Here is a 15,461-nt window from a genome sequence, read left to right on the forward strand (position 1 = left end):
TTCCGACCGGAGAAGCCAATCGTCCAGATAGAGGGAGATTCTTACTCCTAATATGTGTAGCCAGCTTCCTATCGGGGATAGAACCCTGGTGAAAACTTGAGGAGCGGTCGCTAGTCCGAAGCAAAGCGCCCGAAAACTGAAACACCTTGCCTTCGAACATGAACCTCAGGTACTTCCGAGATTCGCGATGTATCGGAATGTGAAAATAAGCGTTCTTGCATGTCAGAGAGACCATCCAATCCCCCTGTCTGATGGACTCCAGAACCGACCGAGTGGTCTCCATATGAAATTTTGTTTTCTGGACATGCAAGTTCAGGGCGCTCACATCCAAAACCGGCCTCCAGCCCCCTGATGACTTGGGAACTACAAAAAGGCGATTGTAAAAGCCTGGAGGAAATCCCCTTCTATCTGTTCTATCGCTTCTTTGAGAACAAGCGCTTCCACTTCTGCGGGCTAGCGCCAGAAATTTGTCTGAGCCCGGTAGAGTATGCCTGGAATGGAATTGGCAAGGTGAGAGCGAGGGAGGTGAAACGAGAGGAATAACGATAGCCGAACTTGAGTACTTGCACTACCCAGGCTTCTGCTCCTCTGTTTTCCCATTCCTCCCAAACGAGCCAGCCTGGCTCCCACTGGTGCATGAAGAACCGAGCTTTCATTTGGAAGGTTTGTTAACCTTGGCCGAGGCCTTAGACTGAGGGTCGCAAATTTCGATTTCGGCCGAAGAAAGAAGCGCTTTGGGGGGTTTTCTCCCTCGAAAAGGCGCTTGGGCCAGAGGAGAAACCGAAGGAACAGTCTCCACAGGAGCTTTAGGTCTCTTAGTAGACTGTGCCAGTAAATCCGAAGTAGATTTCTTATCTAGCGCAGACGAAATTGACAACACTACTCGTCTGGAAAAAGGTTATCTTTCACAAAAAGGAGCAAACAAGAGAGCAGACTTCTGTTGGGACGTAACCCTTTAGAAGCAAAGGAGCACCAAAGTTGCCTTTTCTTAAGGTACCAAGGCGATGAGCGAGCTAACTCATCACATCCATCCCTAATGGATTTGTCCGCACAGGACAGAACACCAATCCAATCCTCCGCTAATCCTCCTGAAGAGAAGGACAGTCTTCGATCTTGCCGCTAAAGCGCCAATAGTCCAATCAAGGAAGCTAAGACTTCCAAAAGTTTAAATTGATTCTTTACAACGTGGTCCAACTCAGGCGCTGTAAAGCAAACTTTCGCTGCGGCGAAAGCAGATTCTAGAGGAGTCGATTAAACTGGAGAAGTCTCCCTGGGAGGAGGCAGAAACTCCCAGAGAAGGAGCTTCCCCAGTTACATAAAAACCTATACCTCTTACGAAGCAACTTAGAGGGAGGGTAAGCAAAAAGAGCCTTCTCCCTAAGTCTCTTTTCATAGACATCCATTTCTCCGTCTCTTTTCAAACGAATGTCTAACCGCTTTAGATAGAACAAGTTTTGGGAGGAGAGGGTCTGAAGTTTTCCTCCTCATCAAAAAAGTCGAAGTTGGGGAGCGCGGAGCCGCTTTCTCAAAATAATCTGGATAAGATACCAGAAGAAATCTAAGGAGACGTGAATAACACGAGAGGTGATGTGAATCCTCCTCCTCTACTTCTTCTTCATTCTCCGATACCGCCGAAGAAGTAGAACGGTAACTACAACCGGATCTGAAAGGTTTCGAACCACCCTTGGACTCATTCATCCAGTTGGTTAACATCTCTAACTGCTTGCGCAAAGGCGCCAGAGACGAATCAAAACAGTTTAACGTAGGCTTGGAAGAGCCTAAATGTCATGCAGGAGGCGGAAAAAAAACTACTTGCGCCTCGCTCGGAGCCGCCGAAATTCGAGGCGAAACAGGCGCATCAGGCGTAACAGACGAAAAAGCGCCTAAACGAAAACACCCTTAGAACTGCTAGCTACAGCGCTAAAATAAAAAACCACAATCTCTACTAGGCTAGATGGAGCCGAAAAAGGCACAGATTGAGGCGACGAACGAGCCGCTAACGGTCGAGGCGCAACCCTACTCTCAGGCTCCTTATACCGCTTGACTGGAGGAGGCGAAGAATCGGCGCCTGAACGCCTCTTTAAGGGACGCGAAACGGGCGAATCTCGCCAAGAGCGCCGTGCGACCGGAGACGAATCGCTTGAATCATTTGAAAGGCGTCTGACCGCAACACCCTTTCCAACGCTAACCGAGCCATGTTGAGGCGCAACAGGCTCAACAAGCAGGGAGGCGCCTTCTGTGGGCAAATCCCGATCGACTCCCTTGGACTTCCGGTATGTCTTCTCCCCGGTGCGGGGAGCTGGACAGTGACCTTTGTATAGGAGACGTGTCAGGACAGGACAGACGCACCCTCAAACACACTCTTACCTGAGGCCGCCGGCTTTCTCCAAAAACGTCTTAACTGAATTACCAAGTTGCAAAACCCCGTATTCGCTCAGTACCGAAAATTTCTGATCTAACCTCGATTCCAGACTGGCAATGGTGTCGGAAGAAACTACACGGGAAGCCGGAGAAGTGGGATTAGTAGGAGAATAGGAGGTGTAGTTAAAGGAGACATAACAATTTGAGGAGAAACAGAAGGAACAGATGCATCGCAAGACGAAGCAGAGCTAAGTCTACTTTCCCTAAGCGCTGCTTTTCTAATTCTGTCTTTAGCTAATTTCTCCGAGTATGAACTAAAAAACTTCCATTGAGAATCAGTCCAATCACTACACTCGTTACATGTTCGATCTGCTGAACAAACCTGTCCCCTACACTTAACACATTTAGTGTGAGAATCATACTCTAGCTTGGATAATCTAGTTTTACATCCTGAGATGCAAAACCTAACTCCCGACGGACTAGAATCCGACATGGCAACGCCTAAATAAAAAGCAAAATAACAACAACGCCAAAAAAGAGTACTTCACCAATTCCGAAGATCAAATCCACAAGAAAAAGCGAAGCAAAGTTATCCAACCGCACCGACCACCGATGTTCACTCCGGACGCCGGCAGGAAAAGAATTGGATTCACCTGGGCAGTTGTACCTGGTTCTCCCGCGAGTGTGGAGGAGATGACGTCATCACCACCAGTGTTGGCGACGCCGACGCGCTAAATTTGAATTTAGTATCCTGCCGCTAGTGGAAATCACGGCTCTATAATTGTTCGGTAAGACACTACAATAAAAAATAAACATAATGCTAGTTTTCTATGTCACAGACGAAAATAATGACACTGAGCGAGCGGCCTACCTCCCGTTACCAGCCAATCAGAAGCCACCAAACAAACGTCTCGTAGGCACAAGAATCTACCTTAAATGAATCAACTATAGTACTGTATATATTTTTGGATAAAGTTATTATGGGATAAGGAAAGTACTTTGAATGGTATTCCATTTTTAACTTATAATTCAAGATGATTTTGAATATTGCTAGAAAACTGGTGGGGAAAGACTCAATGAAATAATCAAAGGCCATGATAAGACCTTTGATTGAAAAAAAAAATACCTTTCCAGTGAGGAACCTGATCTACAATATTTGAATATTTGAAGCAAATAGCAGGAACAGACTGTTTATCCTTAAACTCATTGTGTAAAAAAAAATTAAACAGCATAGGTCGCAAGCGGTCGACAAAAGAACAATGACCGCAGAAGAAACCCTGAATCACCCAAGAATTGATAGAGTACCACAAGTGGATATGGTAATGTATACACAAATGCAGGATACAAAAGCATCTCTCTTAGTTAATAAGACAGCTATCTCTATTCAAGTTACAATTCTTAATTTGAACAAGAATGTCTACAGTTCTAGAAAGATGGAATCCTCAAACTAAGTATGGAAGGTGAAAGTCAATTTGGCTTTAATCCTACTGAGAGAGAATGATCTTTCAATACATGAAGATAAATCAAAATTTTTCTAATATATCAACTATCTAGTCATTCTATCATACGAAGTGCAAATCTATTTCAATGAGATATCCTACGAAAAAATTAGATAACCTTCATAAAATTTACTAGAACTCAAATGAATCAAGTTCCTGTTTTACTACTGTACTCATACACTCAACTTAATTTTCCACTTTTTTCTATAAAAATATTTATGAAAATGCCAAATTTCAAAAGGAAATAATGGTATTAAATATAGAAGTCACAAAATAAATTCAATACTAGTTACTATACCCTACTGTCCTGCTGTAGTACTGTAAACCTAAAGCCATTTTCAACAATTTCTTTCCTATGACCTCCAGTCTCGTAAAATTACTTAAGACCTGCTATTCTTATCTCCCTAATATCTTCAATGGCCTAACTCTCATCAATATCTGGATAATTCTTCCTTCAATGTTAATTCAGATTTTTATGAGGCTTGCATTACTTTTCCTTTAACATTTGAAAATTCATTAGGGGCACTCAAACTTTCTGACCAAATTATGCATGAATTATTTTACTAAAACCACTACGCCTAAAAAATTCAAGGATTCCTTAAGACACTTTTGTTGAAGCAAACAGAAACTTATCACCATTTACAATGGATATGAAATTTACATACCTACAAAAGAGTAAATGAGCTGCTCTTCTTGCCAACTTTTCTTGCAGATCCATTGCAAGGCACTCTCTAATTTCTTTGTAATTATGCTCACAGATCCCTGAAAAAATAAAACATCAAAGATCTTACTTTGTCCCTTTCACAATAATGTTTAATAATAATTGGATATTTTTGCTAAGAACAATTACTGAACTCAATATCCTTCTAACACTATTTTTAGCTTACAAAAGGGATTTTGACGAAGGAAAAATCTATTTCTGTGGGAGGACCTGTGTCGCCCGGTGAAAAATCCCTGTAGCTCATTTTTCAAGTATAAATATATCCTAAATATACCAAAGAAAAAGCTAGCATGGTATGCTGAAGTTACTACCCTCAGCGCAAGCACCCCAAGGGGTGTCGGTATAAGTAAAGGGGCGTAGTGGAAGCCACTATTCACAGATCCTCTGCCACTTAGAAGATTCCCTCTCCAAAACCCCTCTACGGTGGGAGCCGTTACAAGCGCCACCCACCTTACCTTCCACTCGCTACTACTACTAATACCCACGTGTGTTCCTCATTCCTGGAATAGACCTCCAGGCTTGGATTGGCCAAGGGTGGGAGAAAGGAAAGGCGAAAGAAGGGCCGGGTTCACCGGACGACACAGGTCCTCCCCCAGAAATAGATTTTTCCTTCGTCAAAATCCCTTTTCTGGGTTCGACCTGTGTCTGCCGGTGAAAACATAAAAGAGAATTCCATCCAAGCTAAATAGATACCAAACCAGTGTATAAATGGAGGTTAATGAAACCTAAGGTTCATTGAAATTAAATTTAATGTCTAAGATTAATGCAAAAGTAAACTTATATACTACTTAAACTAGGGCTTAAACTATGACTTAAGAGTAATAATCACAAGAAACTGATAATTGATAATGTACATCATGGTATTCGAGCCAACTGGACGGGTATGTACAGATGGTACGTAAAACCAATATGGTTTCACGACTAATATCACAATAATATACTATACATGTTCCAATGGCGGGATGGCCAAGGCCCAGCCCGGCCCGGAAGAGAGAGGTTGGTGGGGAACACAAGCAAGTCAGGCAGGAAGGAGAGAGTATTAGGGAAAGAATAACAGAAGGGCTAGGAAGGGAGTTTATAAGACACAATTATTCAGGGGAGACTATACTTCCCGCCGCCACTGTTGAGAATTTAAGGGCCTCTATGTTTTTGAGATAGTGGCGTTTAAATACTGCTGGAGATTTCCAACCCGTATACTTCTTCAGGTCCTCAAAGTTCATGTTTTGAAAGAAGTTAATAGAGGTAGCCACTGCTCGGATGTCATGGACATGTGGGACTGAATCCGGATTGGCTTGTTTAATAAAGTACAGTAGTACCTCGAGATACGAAAGCCAATGCGAAAAATTTTACTGCTCTACATACGAAAAGTTTTCAAGATACGAAAGGTTTCTGAAAGTCCGAGATTTGCCCTGATAACAATTTTGAAACTCGAGCCGCCATCTTAGTACTAGTAGACTCGCCACCATCCTCCTGCTCTCCCATTGGTTCCTGATGGTAGCCAAGCCATGAGATCCTTCTCTCCTATTGGGCAGCATCCCTCCCATCATGCATCTACGTACTAGTACGTAGCAGCGTTCTTCTTCAGCCATTGCTTCTCACCAGTGTTATCGTACGCATGCGGAATACGTTCGTTCACATATACGATTTCGTTTGTTAACGTAAATTCGTGTTAGTGATTTCGTTGTGCTACTTTATCGTTTCTCGAAAAAAGACACCACGAAAAGGCTCACACAGGTCATATGCTTTTGCAGTTCGATGACGTTTGCCTGAGTCGTTTCAGGAACATTGTGAAAAGTAGGCAGAAGCAATCTTCCTTGGATTGTTATTTTTTAAAGAGGCCTTCAGCATTAGCAGGAGTAAGCAAAAAGGAAGAACCAAGTGATAAAAAACAGAAAGTTGAAAGCAAAAAGGAAGAACCAAGTGATGAAAAACAGAACGTTGAAAGTGGTGATGAAGTTGAAATTCTGTAAAAAAAAAAAAAAAAAAAAATCCTACGTAAAAGTAAAAAAAAAAAGTTAAAAATAAAAAAAAAGAAAAAAAAAATGTTAATTTGTTGATTTTTGTAAGTTAAGTGTTACAGTTTTGTTAATGTGTTTCGTAAGGAGATAGCCTCACTCGAAAGGTAAGCTTCCACATTTTACGTTACAGTAATAATATTTCTTGTACACATATATACTCTTTATTTACAGGTTTTGCATTTTTATTCTTAATTTACGTATTGAATGGTCCAAATTGTTGTAGTATTTCATTGTTTATAGGTCAATTTAGCTTATTATGAAATTTAATGGGGTGTTTTTGGAGGGCTTGGAACGGATTAGCCATTTTACATGTAAAATGTGTTCCAAGATACGAAAAACTCATGATACAAAGGCCGCCTCGGAACGGATTAATTTTGTAGCTCGAAGTACCACTGTATAGTATTTGCTGTCTAATACCTTTCAGAGAAATTGTCCCACCTTTCTCTCTAATAAACAGAGGGCCTGAAGTCTTTTGGGAAGTCCTGGCTAGGAAGGATTTCAGAGTATTGACCAGACACAATGATGCATCCTGCATGAGAGGGGGAATTTTCCAAGGAGTCCACTTGTTCTGTGGGTCCTCGTTCTCAGCCAGAAATTGCAGATCAGGTGATAGCAGGACTTCACCTGACGGGAGGAATTCAATATGGCCTGGATTTCTGGAGAGAGCCGAGACTTCAAATATTCTGGCGCCTGAGGCCAGGGCCATTAAAAATAAGGTCTTCCTAAGAAGGGTTAAATATGGGCATGACTCATTGTTAGAGTCTGAGGCAAGTTTAAAGGACATCATTCAAGAACCAAGAGACCGTCTGGGGGCGGTCTGTTGGTCTCAAGCGAGCGCATGCTCTTGGAATCGAAGAGAAGTACGCATCTGATAGGTTAATATTAAAACCTATCTGGAAAATCTTTCGTAATGCTGATTTTTACCGTAGTAATGGTATTGGTGGCTAGACCTTTCTCAAAAAGAGATCTAAAAAATGAGATTGCCAAATTTGTGGTCATCTCATGGGCATCCAAATCCTTTAGAAAATTGGCTGACTTTTTAACTGCTGAATCGTATTGTTTGACCGTTGAATCTCTCTTATCTGATTCAATGAATAGGATGTTTAAAGGATCAATACTAGCGTCCTTCTGAGCCGCAAACTTCATGAAGTCCATAAAGTTAGGGCACTCAGAATTCTTGAGGAAGCTGACACAGTCTGGGTTTGTACTACCTGCGTCAGTTCCGGACGGGGGATCCGTTTGGGGCTGGGATTCAGTTCTAGAAGAAGTGGATACCAGTTGCTTTTTGACCAGTCAGGTGCCACTAAAGCTACTTGGCCTGTGAAGGATCTCAGTTTGTGCAAGACCTTCATCAGAAGATTCACTGGTGCAAAAATAGGTAGATTTTCTGCCAGTTGTTCCACTCTAAGGACATTGCATCCGTGGCGAAAGCTAGAGGGTCTAGGTTGGGAGCCACATAGCAGGGTAGTTTGTGGTTGGCTTCCATGGCAAACAGGTCTTCTTGAAGACCCTGAATTTGATTGCCAATCCACCGGAACAAATCCACGTCCAGTGACCACTCCGATTCCAGTGGAGTTGTCCTGGACAGTGAGTCGGCGATAACATTTCTTACTCCTGCTAGGTGAACTGCTGACAGGTGCCACTGATTCTTTTCTGCCTGTAAGAAATCGCCAGCAATACGTGATCCAATTTGCTTAACCTGGAGCCTCCTCTGTTTATGCAGTGGACTACTACTAGACTGTCTGAGACTAGTCTTATATGCTTCTTCTTGGCCGGAGACAGACGTTTCTGGGTCAAGAACACTGCCATTGCTTCCAGGATGTTGATATGGAACTGGCGGAATGTTTCCGACCATGTTCCTTGTACCTTCTTGTGCTGGGAATACCCTCCCCATCCACTTAGAGATGCGTCCGTGTGGATAGTTAGAGACGGCGGAGGGAATTGTAGAGGTACTGACTTGGTCAGGTTCCGGCGTTCCGTCCATGGACGGAGCCTCTTTGTCAGAATAGGCGGAATCACCGAGACCTTGTCTCTGAGTTTGATATTGGCTCTTGTTCTCCAGATTCGATTGATATCCTTCAATCTGGCCTTTAACAGGACATCCGTCACGGACGCAAACTGCAGCGAACCTAGAATCCTTTCTTGGACCCGCCGAGCTTTCTTGTTTTTTAGAAACTGCTTCGTGGCTTTTGCTATTTCTTTTGCCTTCTTGGGTGGGAGAGATAGCTCGTGTCTGTTAAGGTCCCATTGGATTCCCAGCCACTGGAAACGAGAAGCTGGGGTGAGCCTGGATTTCTCCCTGTTTATCTGGAATCCCAGGGTTTCCAGAAATTCCATCACCTTGAATGCTGACTTGTGGCATTCTTCGACACTGGCTGCCCAAATGAGCCAGTCGTCTAGGTAGGATACTAATAAAATGCCTCTCGTTCTTAGTACTTGAACTATCATCTCTCCTAGTTTGGTGAATATTCTGGGTGCAATGTTGAGCCCGAACGGCATGACTGAATGAGTAAGCCTGCTTTCCTAGTTTGAAGCCTAGGTACGGAGAGAAGTTCCTTGCTATCGGAACATGATAGTAAGCGTCTGTAAGATCAATAGAGGTGGTGACGGCCCCACGGGGAAGTAAGGTCCGTACCTGCGAGATGGTCAGCATGCGGAACTTGTCGCAGCGAATGTACGAGTTGAGACGGGACAAGTCCAGAATCACTCTTCTTTTGCCTGAGTCCTTTTTCGGGACACTGAACAGACGTCCTTGGAATTTTATGCGCCCCACTTTCTTTATGGCCTTCTTCTGGAGGAGGTCTTTGGTATAGTCTATAAGGTCCGCTGTAGGCTTCTGATAAAAACTGACTAGTGGAGGAGGCCCTTTCTCCCAACTCCACCCCACGCCTTTCGAGACTATACCCCTGGGCCCATGGACTGAAGGTCCATCAGTCCCGGAATAGATACAACCTCCCTCCTTCCTACCTGCGGACTCTCACTGGTTGGGTGCAGGTCTGGTGCCTCTGCCTCCACGGAAGCCTCTACCTCTTGATCCGCCTTGTAGCCGGGGTCCACCTCTGGTCCGGCTACTTCCGGCATGTCTGCTATAGGAGCGAAAGAGATCTCGCTTCATAGGTAGGGTTAAAGACCGGGGAGGTCACTATGGCTGAAGAGGTAGACGGCTGTGGGGCCGACGGAGTTTGCACTAGGACAAACTGCTGTTGGGGGTGCGCCTTACAAGTGGATGGTTTTCCGACCTGGGAAACTGGCACTGCTTCCACTATTGCCTGTGGACGTGAGCCTTGGTAAGGATTATACCTCCTTGCCTCCTTGGTTCTGACTTGGTGTCCGGGCCCCTCAAACTGTCATTTGAAGGGGAGACCCAACGAACCCGAAGACTCTGGTTGGCTCTGGATACTTTTTGGAGAATGTTAGTAACTTCCTCTTTCAGGAAAAGGTTCTCTCCCCAGATTGAAGACTTAATGAGCCTATTGGGCTCATGTTTTATGGAGGCACCCGCTAAGACGTGCTTCCTACAAGCCCGTCTCGCAACGGCAAAATCGTACAGGTCTGACTGAAACGTCTGCAAGAGCGCCTTAGTCAGGACTCTGAATACCTGCTCCTCAATATAGGTGGATGCTATCAACTCCGCCGCAGTGACGGAGTTGATAGATCTTGCCAGTCTGGTCTTTGCTTCAAATTCCGTCTTCACTAGGTGGTCTGGAATCCTGGGCAATTTCTCAGAAAACAGGTCGGAGGCGCAGTCCGGGTTGAGTTTACCTGTAGTAAACGTCGCCGGAGCGTCCTTCCAAAAGTCCAATCCGGTGGGCAAGAGAAGGGAGGTAGCCTTCGTCTCTCTCAGTGCTGGTAGAGGTTTATCCTCCGCCGCAGCTTGCAGCGTTAATTCCCCCACCTTAGACGTGCATGGTGATGGAATCCCGTCCGGGGTCACAAACATCGTAAAGCTGCCCTTATGCTTGTGTTAACGCAACCCCATTCGGACAGGGTGCAGACCCAAGTGGCTTGTGCTTGTTCCCTCGGGAAGATTACCGTCTCCTTCGGGACTTTATCGACCCGGACTAGTGCATGTTTTGCCAGTCTTACGAATCCGGGGAATGGAAATTGGAGGCCTGGAGGAAATAATTCAAAATCCTTGATCGGCCGGGTTCCGCACCCTTCAATTGTCAGCTTTCCGTCCAAGAACGGGCCATGCAGCGCCAGCCTCCATGGATTTTCCTTATCAAAAGGAGGAAGCTTGGACGCATCCGGCACCATCATGGATAGCGTCGGAAGTCCCAGAGTGGAGGAGTCCGGTGAGCATATCCTCTACAGGCTTGATCCTCTTGGTCAGAGACGTAAACGCCTGGCCGGAGGTGTCTGGGACTGAGGCAAGGCGTATCGCCTCAAGCCTCTGGTCTATCACTCCACTAACCTTCGATAACAGAAGGCTAGTGAAGGCTTCTAGATCGAAACCAGACTCCGCCGCCTGAGGAGCGGTGGTCTCTAAACCCATCCCCACAGAGTGGAAGGTAAGGTGGGTGGCGCTTGTAACGGCTCCCACCGTAGAGGGGTTTAGGAGAGGGAATCTTCTAAGTGGCAGAGGATTTGTGAATAGTGGCTTCCACTACGCCCCTTTACTTATGCCGACACCCCTTGGGGTGCTCGTGCTGAGGGTAGTAACTTCAGCATACCATGCAAGCTTTTTCTCTGGTATATTTAGGATATATTTATACTTGAAAAATGAGCTACAGGGATTTTTCACCAGCAGACACAGGTCGAACCCAGAAAATGCTATGCCATTTTCACTGTAAACAATGACTTACCAACATTTTTACTGAGGCAATCCTGTAGAAGTTCTGTGGCTTCTTTATTACCCTGTAGGGATGATTGGTTGAGCCAGAACACAGCTAATCTTGCGTCTTCATCCTCAGTTTCTGCATCTGTTAAACAATTGAATAGTTAAAGATCTTCATATACTTTTGACTCTCATTGTTCTCAAAATGAAAAAGCTAATGCTTCCCCTTGAAAATAGTTTTGGAATTTCTCCAAAGATTAATGCTGAACGAACAAAATCTTTAATAAAAGCAATTACAAAAAACTGCTATCACAGTAATTTCTAAATTATCAAATAACCATATTTTTTTTGTATATGAGCAAGGAAGGTAAGTTGATGACTTAGCTACATTTACACATCATATACATAATCTGAAAGAAAATAAATATGTAGCAAGACACTTAAATTTTACTTATCTATAAATCCACACTTTCTTAACAGGAACTAAATGAAGATAACAACTAAAAACAATAAAACCAACCATCCCCTAACTGCTGTAATAAAGTTCGGCCCATCACTAACTGAGATTCTGGACATCCATCCTCTGCTAACTGACTTCGCATTCTCCGTAGCAAACCTCTTGGGCCTCCTGTAAGAAAGGAGACAAAATATTACTTTCAAATAAAATCTTGTTGAAAACAAGGTGATAAAAAATATAAGCTAGGAAGAGCTTTAACTAATGAAGTTAATCATTAAATAAATGAAGAAACATTATTCTTTCTGGTCATGGCAACTTGGATTATTACATGCTTAATGTGTTGAATGTCAAATGAATGTTTGTGCAAAACAATACTTTCAAGAGGAAACAGGGAACTCTGCTTGATGTTGCTCACATCAAACTTTACCTGAGAAATCCCCTAGCCATGCTATCCTATTCATAAAAACAATACATACATTGCCCTGTCTTCTTGGGGGAAACAAAGACTTATAAAAGAATTCTAGCCTTATAAGTTTTACACCATTCAACCACTAATAACTTAACTCATTGCAATTTCACTTGACAATCAACACATCACTTTTATTGAACATGAAAAACCTTGACTTTGTCACAAAAAACTAACATAAGGCTACAATAAATTTGTAAAATGACTGATGGCCCCAGCTTTGTGTTAAGAATTCTTGGCTCCTTTATTTATTTTTACAAAACATTCTATTTAGAAACTAAAGACCAATTAAATCCACATAAACGTTAACATTGAAATGTTAAAGGGCAGTAAAATTAAAGACAAAATTAGGACAGCACTCTAGGCCAGCTGCACTTGGTTAGGTTAGGTAACGATGCTTCTCTGTATTTTACTGTATGTTGTATGGTGCTTAATTCCCGAGTACATAGCCTAGCTATAGGCTACCTTGATTATGGCCTGTGTGTCAGGTTAGAAACCATTTTAAATTCCCTAACTTGGAAATTTAAACTACCCTTACTTTGGAAACTTAATGTGACTTTGTCACATCTTCATTCTTCATTAGCCTAAACTAGTATATCTGTTTGTCAACTGTTAGGGCTTACCCAAGTCTCTCCATGAGAACTAGGTATACATAGATTTTGACTGATTATAGGATCTTATGACTTGCCATACATCTTTTACCATTCTTGTTAGTATAATTCATTGATTAGCCTACCTATTACTTTTATCTTCACCCAAAATCCAGGTATCCCCTCTGGAGTCACCACTCCCCTAAAATTGTTGCATTGGTAGCTTACATAGGCTACTAGGTAGTAGTACCTACTAGCTACCTATAGTACAGTAGCTATTTACTACCTACCTATAGGATAAAGGTCCTGGGGCCTAGGTAGTTAGTAGGAAAGAGAAAAGGTGAGAACAGCAATAATGGTAAAATAATGCTTATAAAACAACAATAATAGTACAAAATGCATAAAAATCACGTTTAGCAAGAAACTTAAGTTTAGTGAGGTGTTAAAATTAGCACTTTCCTTCCCTCTCGCCTACCTAGGTAAGTTAAGCCTCACCAGACTAAATTTAGGCCTAACTAGCACCACGTACAGGCCAGCTTATTTCAGCAGCCTACTCCTTGTAGTAATATTTTATAGATTTGGGTTTAAGGCAAACATTAAAAAAGGTTTAACTTTAGGTAGCAAGCATAGGTAATTCGGACAAGAGGCCAAACCAGTTTATGGATAACCACCTTGTACACTCCATTGTCGTCTCGAGGAAGTCTTCTTTCCCGTATCTAATGGTATTGTCGGCTCCGCAGGTAATGTAGCAGACATGATGTCCTCTTTCCTCACGGTTACTATTAAATACTCACTAAATTAAAAAGGCACAAGGTCAATAAACCTGCCGTCACCAGTCGAATTAACTGTCTAACCCGCCTGCTCCCGAAAAGGTAAACAAAGGTGAGTGGGCACCCCTACTTTTGGTAAAGTTTCCAAAGAGCAATTATTGATTAAATTATTATAAATTACAACTAATCCAATTTTTGCCTTTAACCTAACACGAGGCTACTAAAAAGTACCGTGAGTATTACCTGCAACCCAAAAGTGCCGATTTCTTATGACAATTACGGCTCACGTTGATCCCTGTTTCATGCGGAAATTTGATTCCAATTTCCCATCTCATGGCTCAGCTCAATTAACCACAAGTCTCTCTCAGATGTCGTTTGCAAGAAATTTCTCAGTCTTAATCACACTAGTTTCATGTTTCATTGTGGATATCAATTTTCCAGGACAATAAAACTACAATATAAGTAAAATTGGTAACATTTTCACTATGCGTGGGAGGGGCAACTTTCAAGTTGATTCCTGCAGGTGCGCGCTACCATCATTATGAATCATCGCGTATGTATTTTGTTGCGATGATGACATATACACAACCATCCTGATATTAATTATGCTAAATTGAAAGGGAATTACAACATAGTCTACTAGTTTATTATTCTGAAATCCCAGATCAATGTAAAGCTTGATTTTACAGCTGCGAGAAAGGATACTATGCCTCCTTATCAGCAAGACTATTGTCCTTGTATACACTTTACTACAAGGATTCCCTTAATGTGCTTCCTGAATTGATAGCCAGAGGTGTTGTTTAAGATTTAGCTGGTTTTATATGCCAACACGGGCTCTTCTTCATAGAGCAGCCCATGGAACCAGACATTGTAATACGAAACTCCCAGCATGAGCACACCATGGGGGTAGGGTTACTTAGTAATTCCTCATGCTTTCCTAGGAATTTAAGCTTTTACTTTAGAACAGCCATGTTTCTTTTTGTCTTTTCTAAGAAGGTGTGCACCATATAATCATGGGAGTTAACGATGTTCATTGCATAGCGAGATTTTAAGGATATAAAATGGCCACATGTAAAAGAAAAAATAAAGCAAACAAGATATTTGAATAGAAGTAACATTTAAAATAGTTGTATTGATTATTGATATAGATATAAGAATTGTATACGTATTTCATTATATATTATCAATGAAATGTTACTATTACTTCATACATATTATCGAGCTCCTTTCTATACACTTTTCTACTGGGAGTTTATGGCTAATGCAGTACAGGTATGGTATTTATACTGGGAGAAGGAAAAATAGTTTGAATGACCATGATGTAATTTCGAAGATTTTTTTTTTTATCAATGTTGTACGTGACGCTCTCATCAAGCGATATTTAGGTTCACATGTCACTATGTCAGTATCTTCAGATGCCCACCGGTACCATAACTTCCTGGAAACGTCCACAAAATCCAAAGAAATATGAGAATTTATAAATCGTAGCAAAAAGAACGAGACATGAATTATTAATAGTTTCAAAATACTATTAACATCTAAATGCCCAGACGTGAACGTAGTTTTGAAAATTGTGAATCTTCAAGGAAACGCTATGATGCCATAGAGATAAGGTCTTTCATACTCGGTCATTCTAGGTTTGTGTAGAGAATAAGTTAAAAATTATTCGAATGATTTGCAAGAAATATATTAAGCCACAGGAAACGAAGAAGCACAGGCAAAGTGAAACAGGACAGCAGAACGTTATAGAGAATACATACAATATTACTACTACTATTGAAAACCCTACACCTACCGTTCCT

General features: G+C 42.3%; 1 protein-coding gene across 1 annotated transcript in view; it reads right to left on the reverse strand.

Moving 5' to 3' along the window:
- Positions 1-13,794, reverse strand: part of LOC135208652 (wolframin-like) — a gene marked incomplete in the record, with an annotated part of 30,751 nt that extends 16,957 nt beyond the window's left edge. Inside the window, 4 exon segments of the mRNA XM_064241050.1 lie at positions 4,526-4,622; positions 11,405-11,521; positions 11,897-12,004; positions 13,561-13,794. Coding sequence (XP_064097120.1) covers positions 4,526-4,622; positions 11,405-11,521; positions 11,897-12,004; positions 13,561-13,645 — 407 coding nt within the window.
- Between the last annotated feature and the right edge of the window lie 1,667 nt (positions 13,795-15,461).

This window comes from Macrobrachium nipponense, chromosome 35 (genome assembly GCF_015104395.2).
Source record: "Macrobrachium nipponense isolate FS-2020 chromosome 35, ASM1510439v2, whole genome shotgun sequence".
In the NCBI taxonomy this organism is placed as follows: Eukaryota; Metazoa; Arthropoda; class Malacostraca; order Decapoda; family Palaemonidae; genus Macrobrachium; species Macrobrachium nipponense.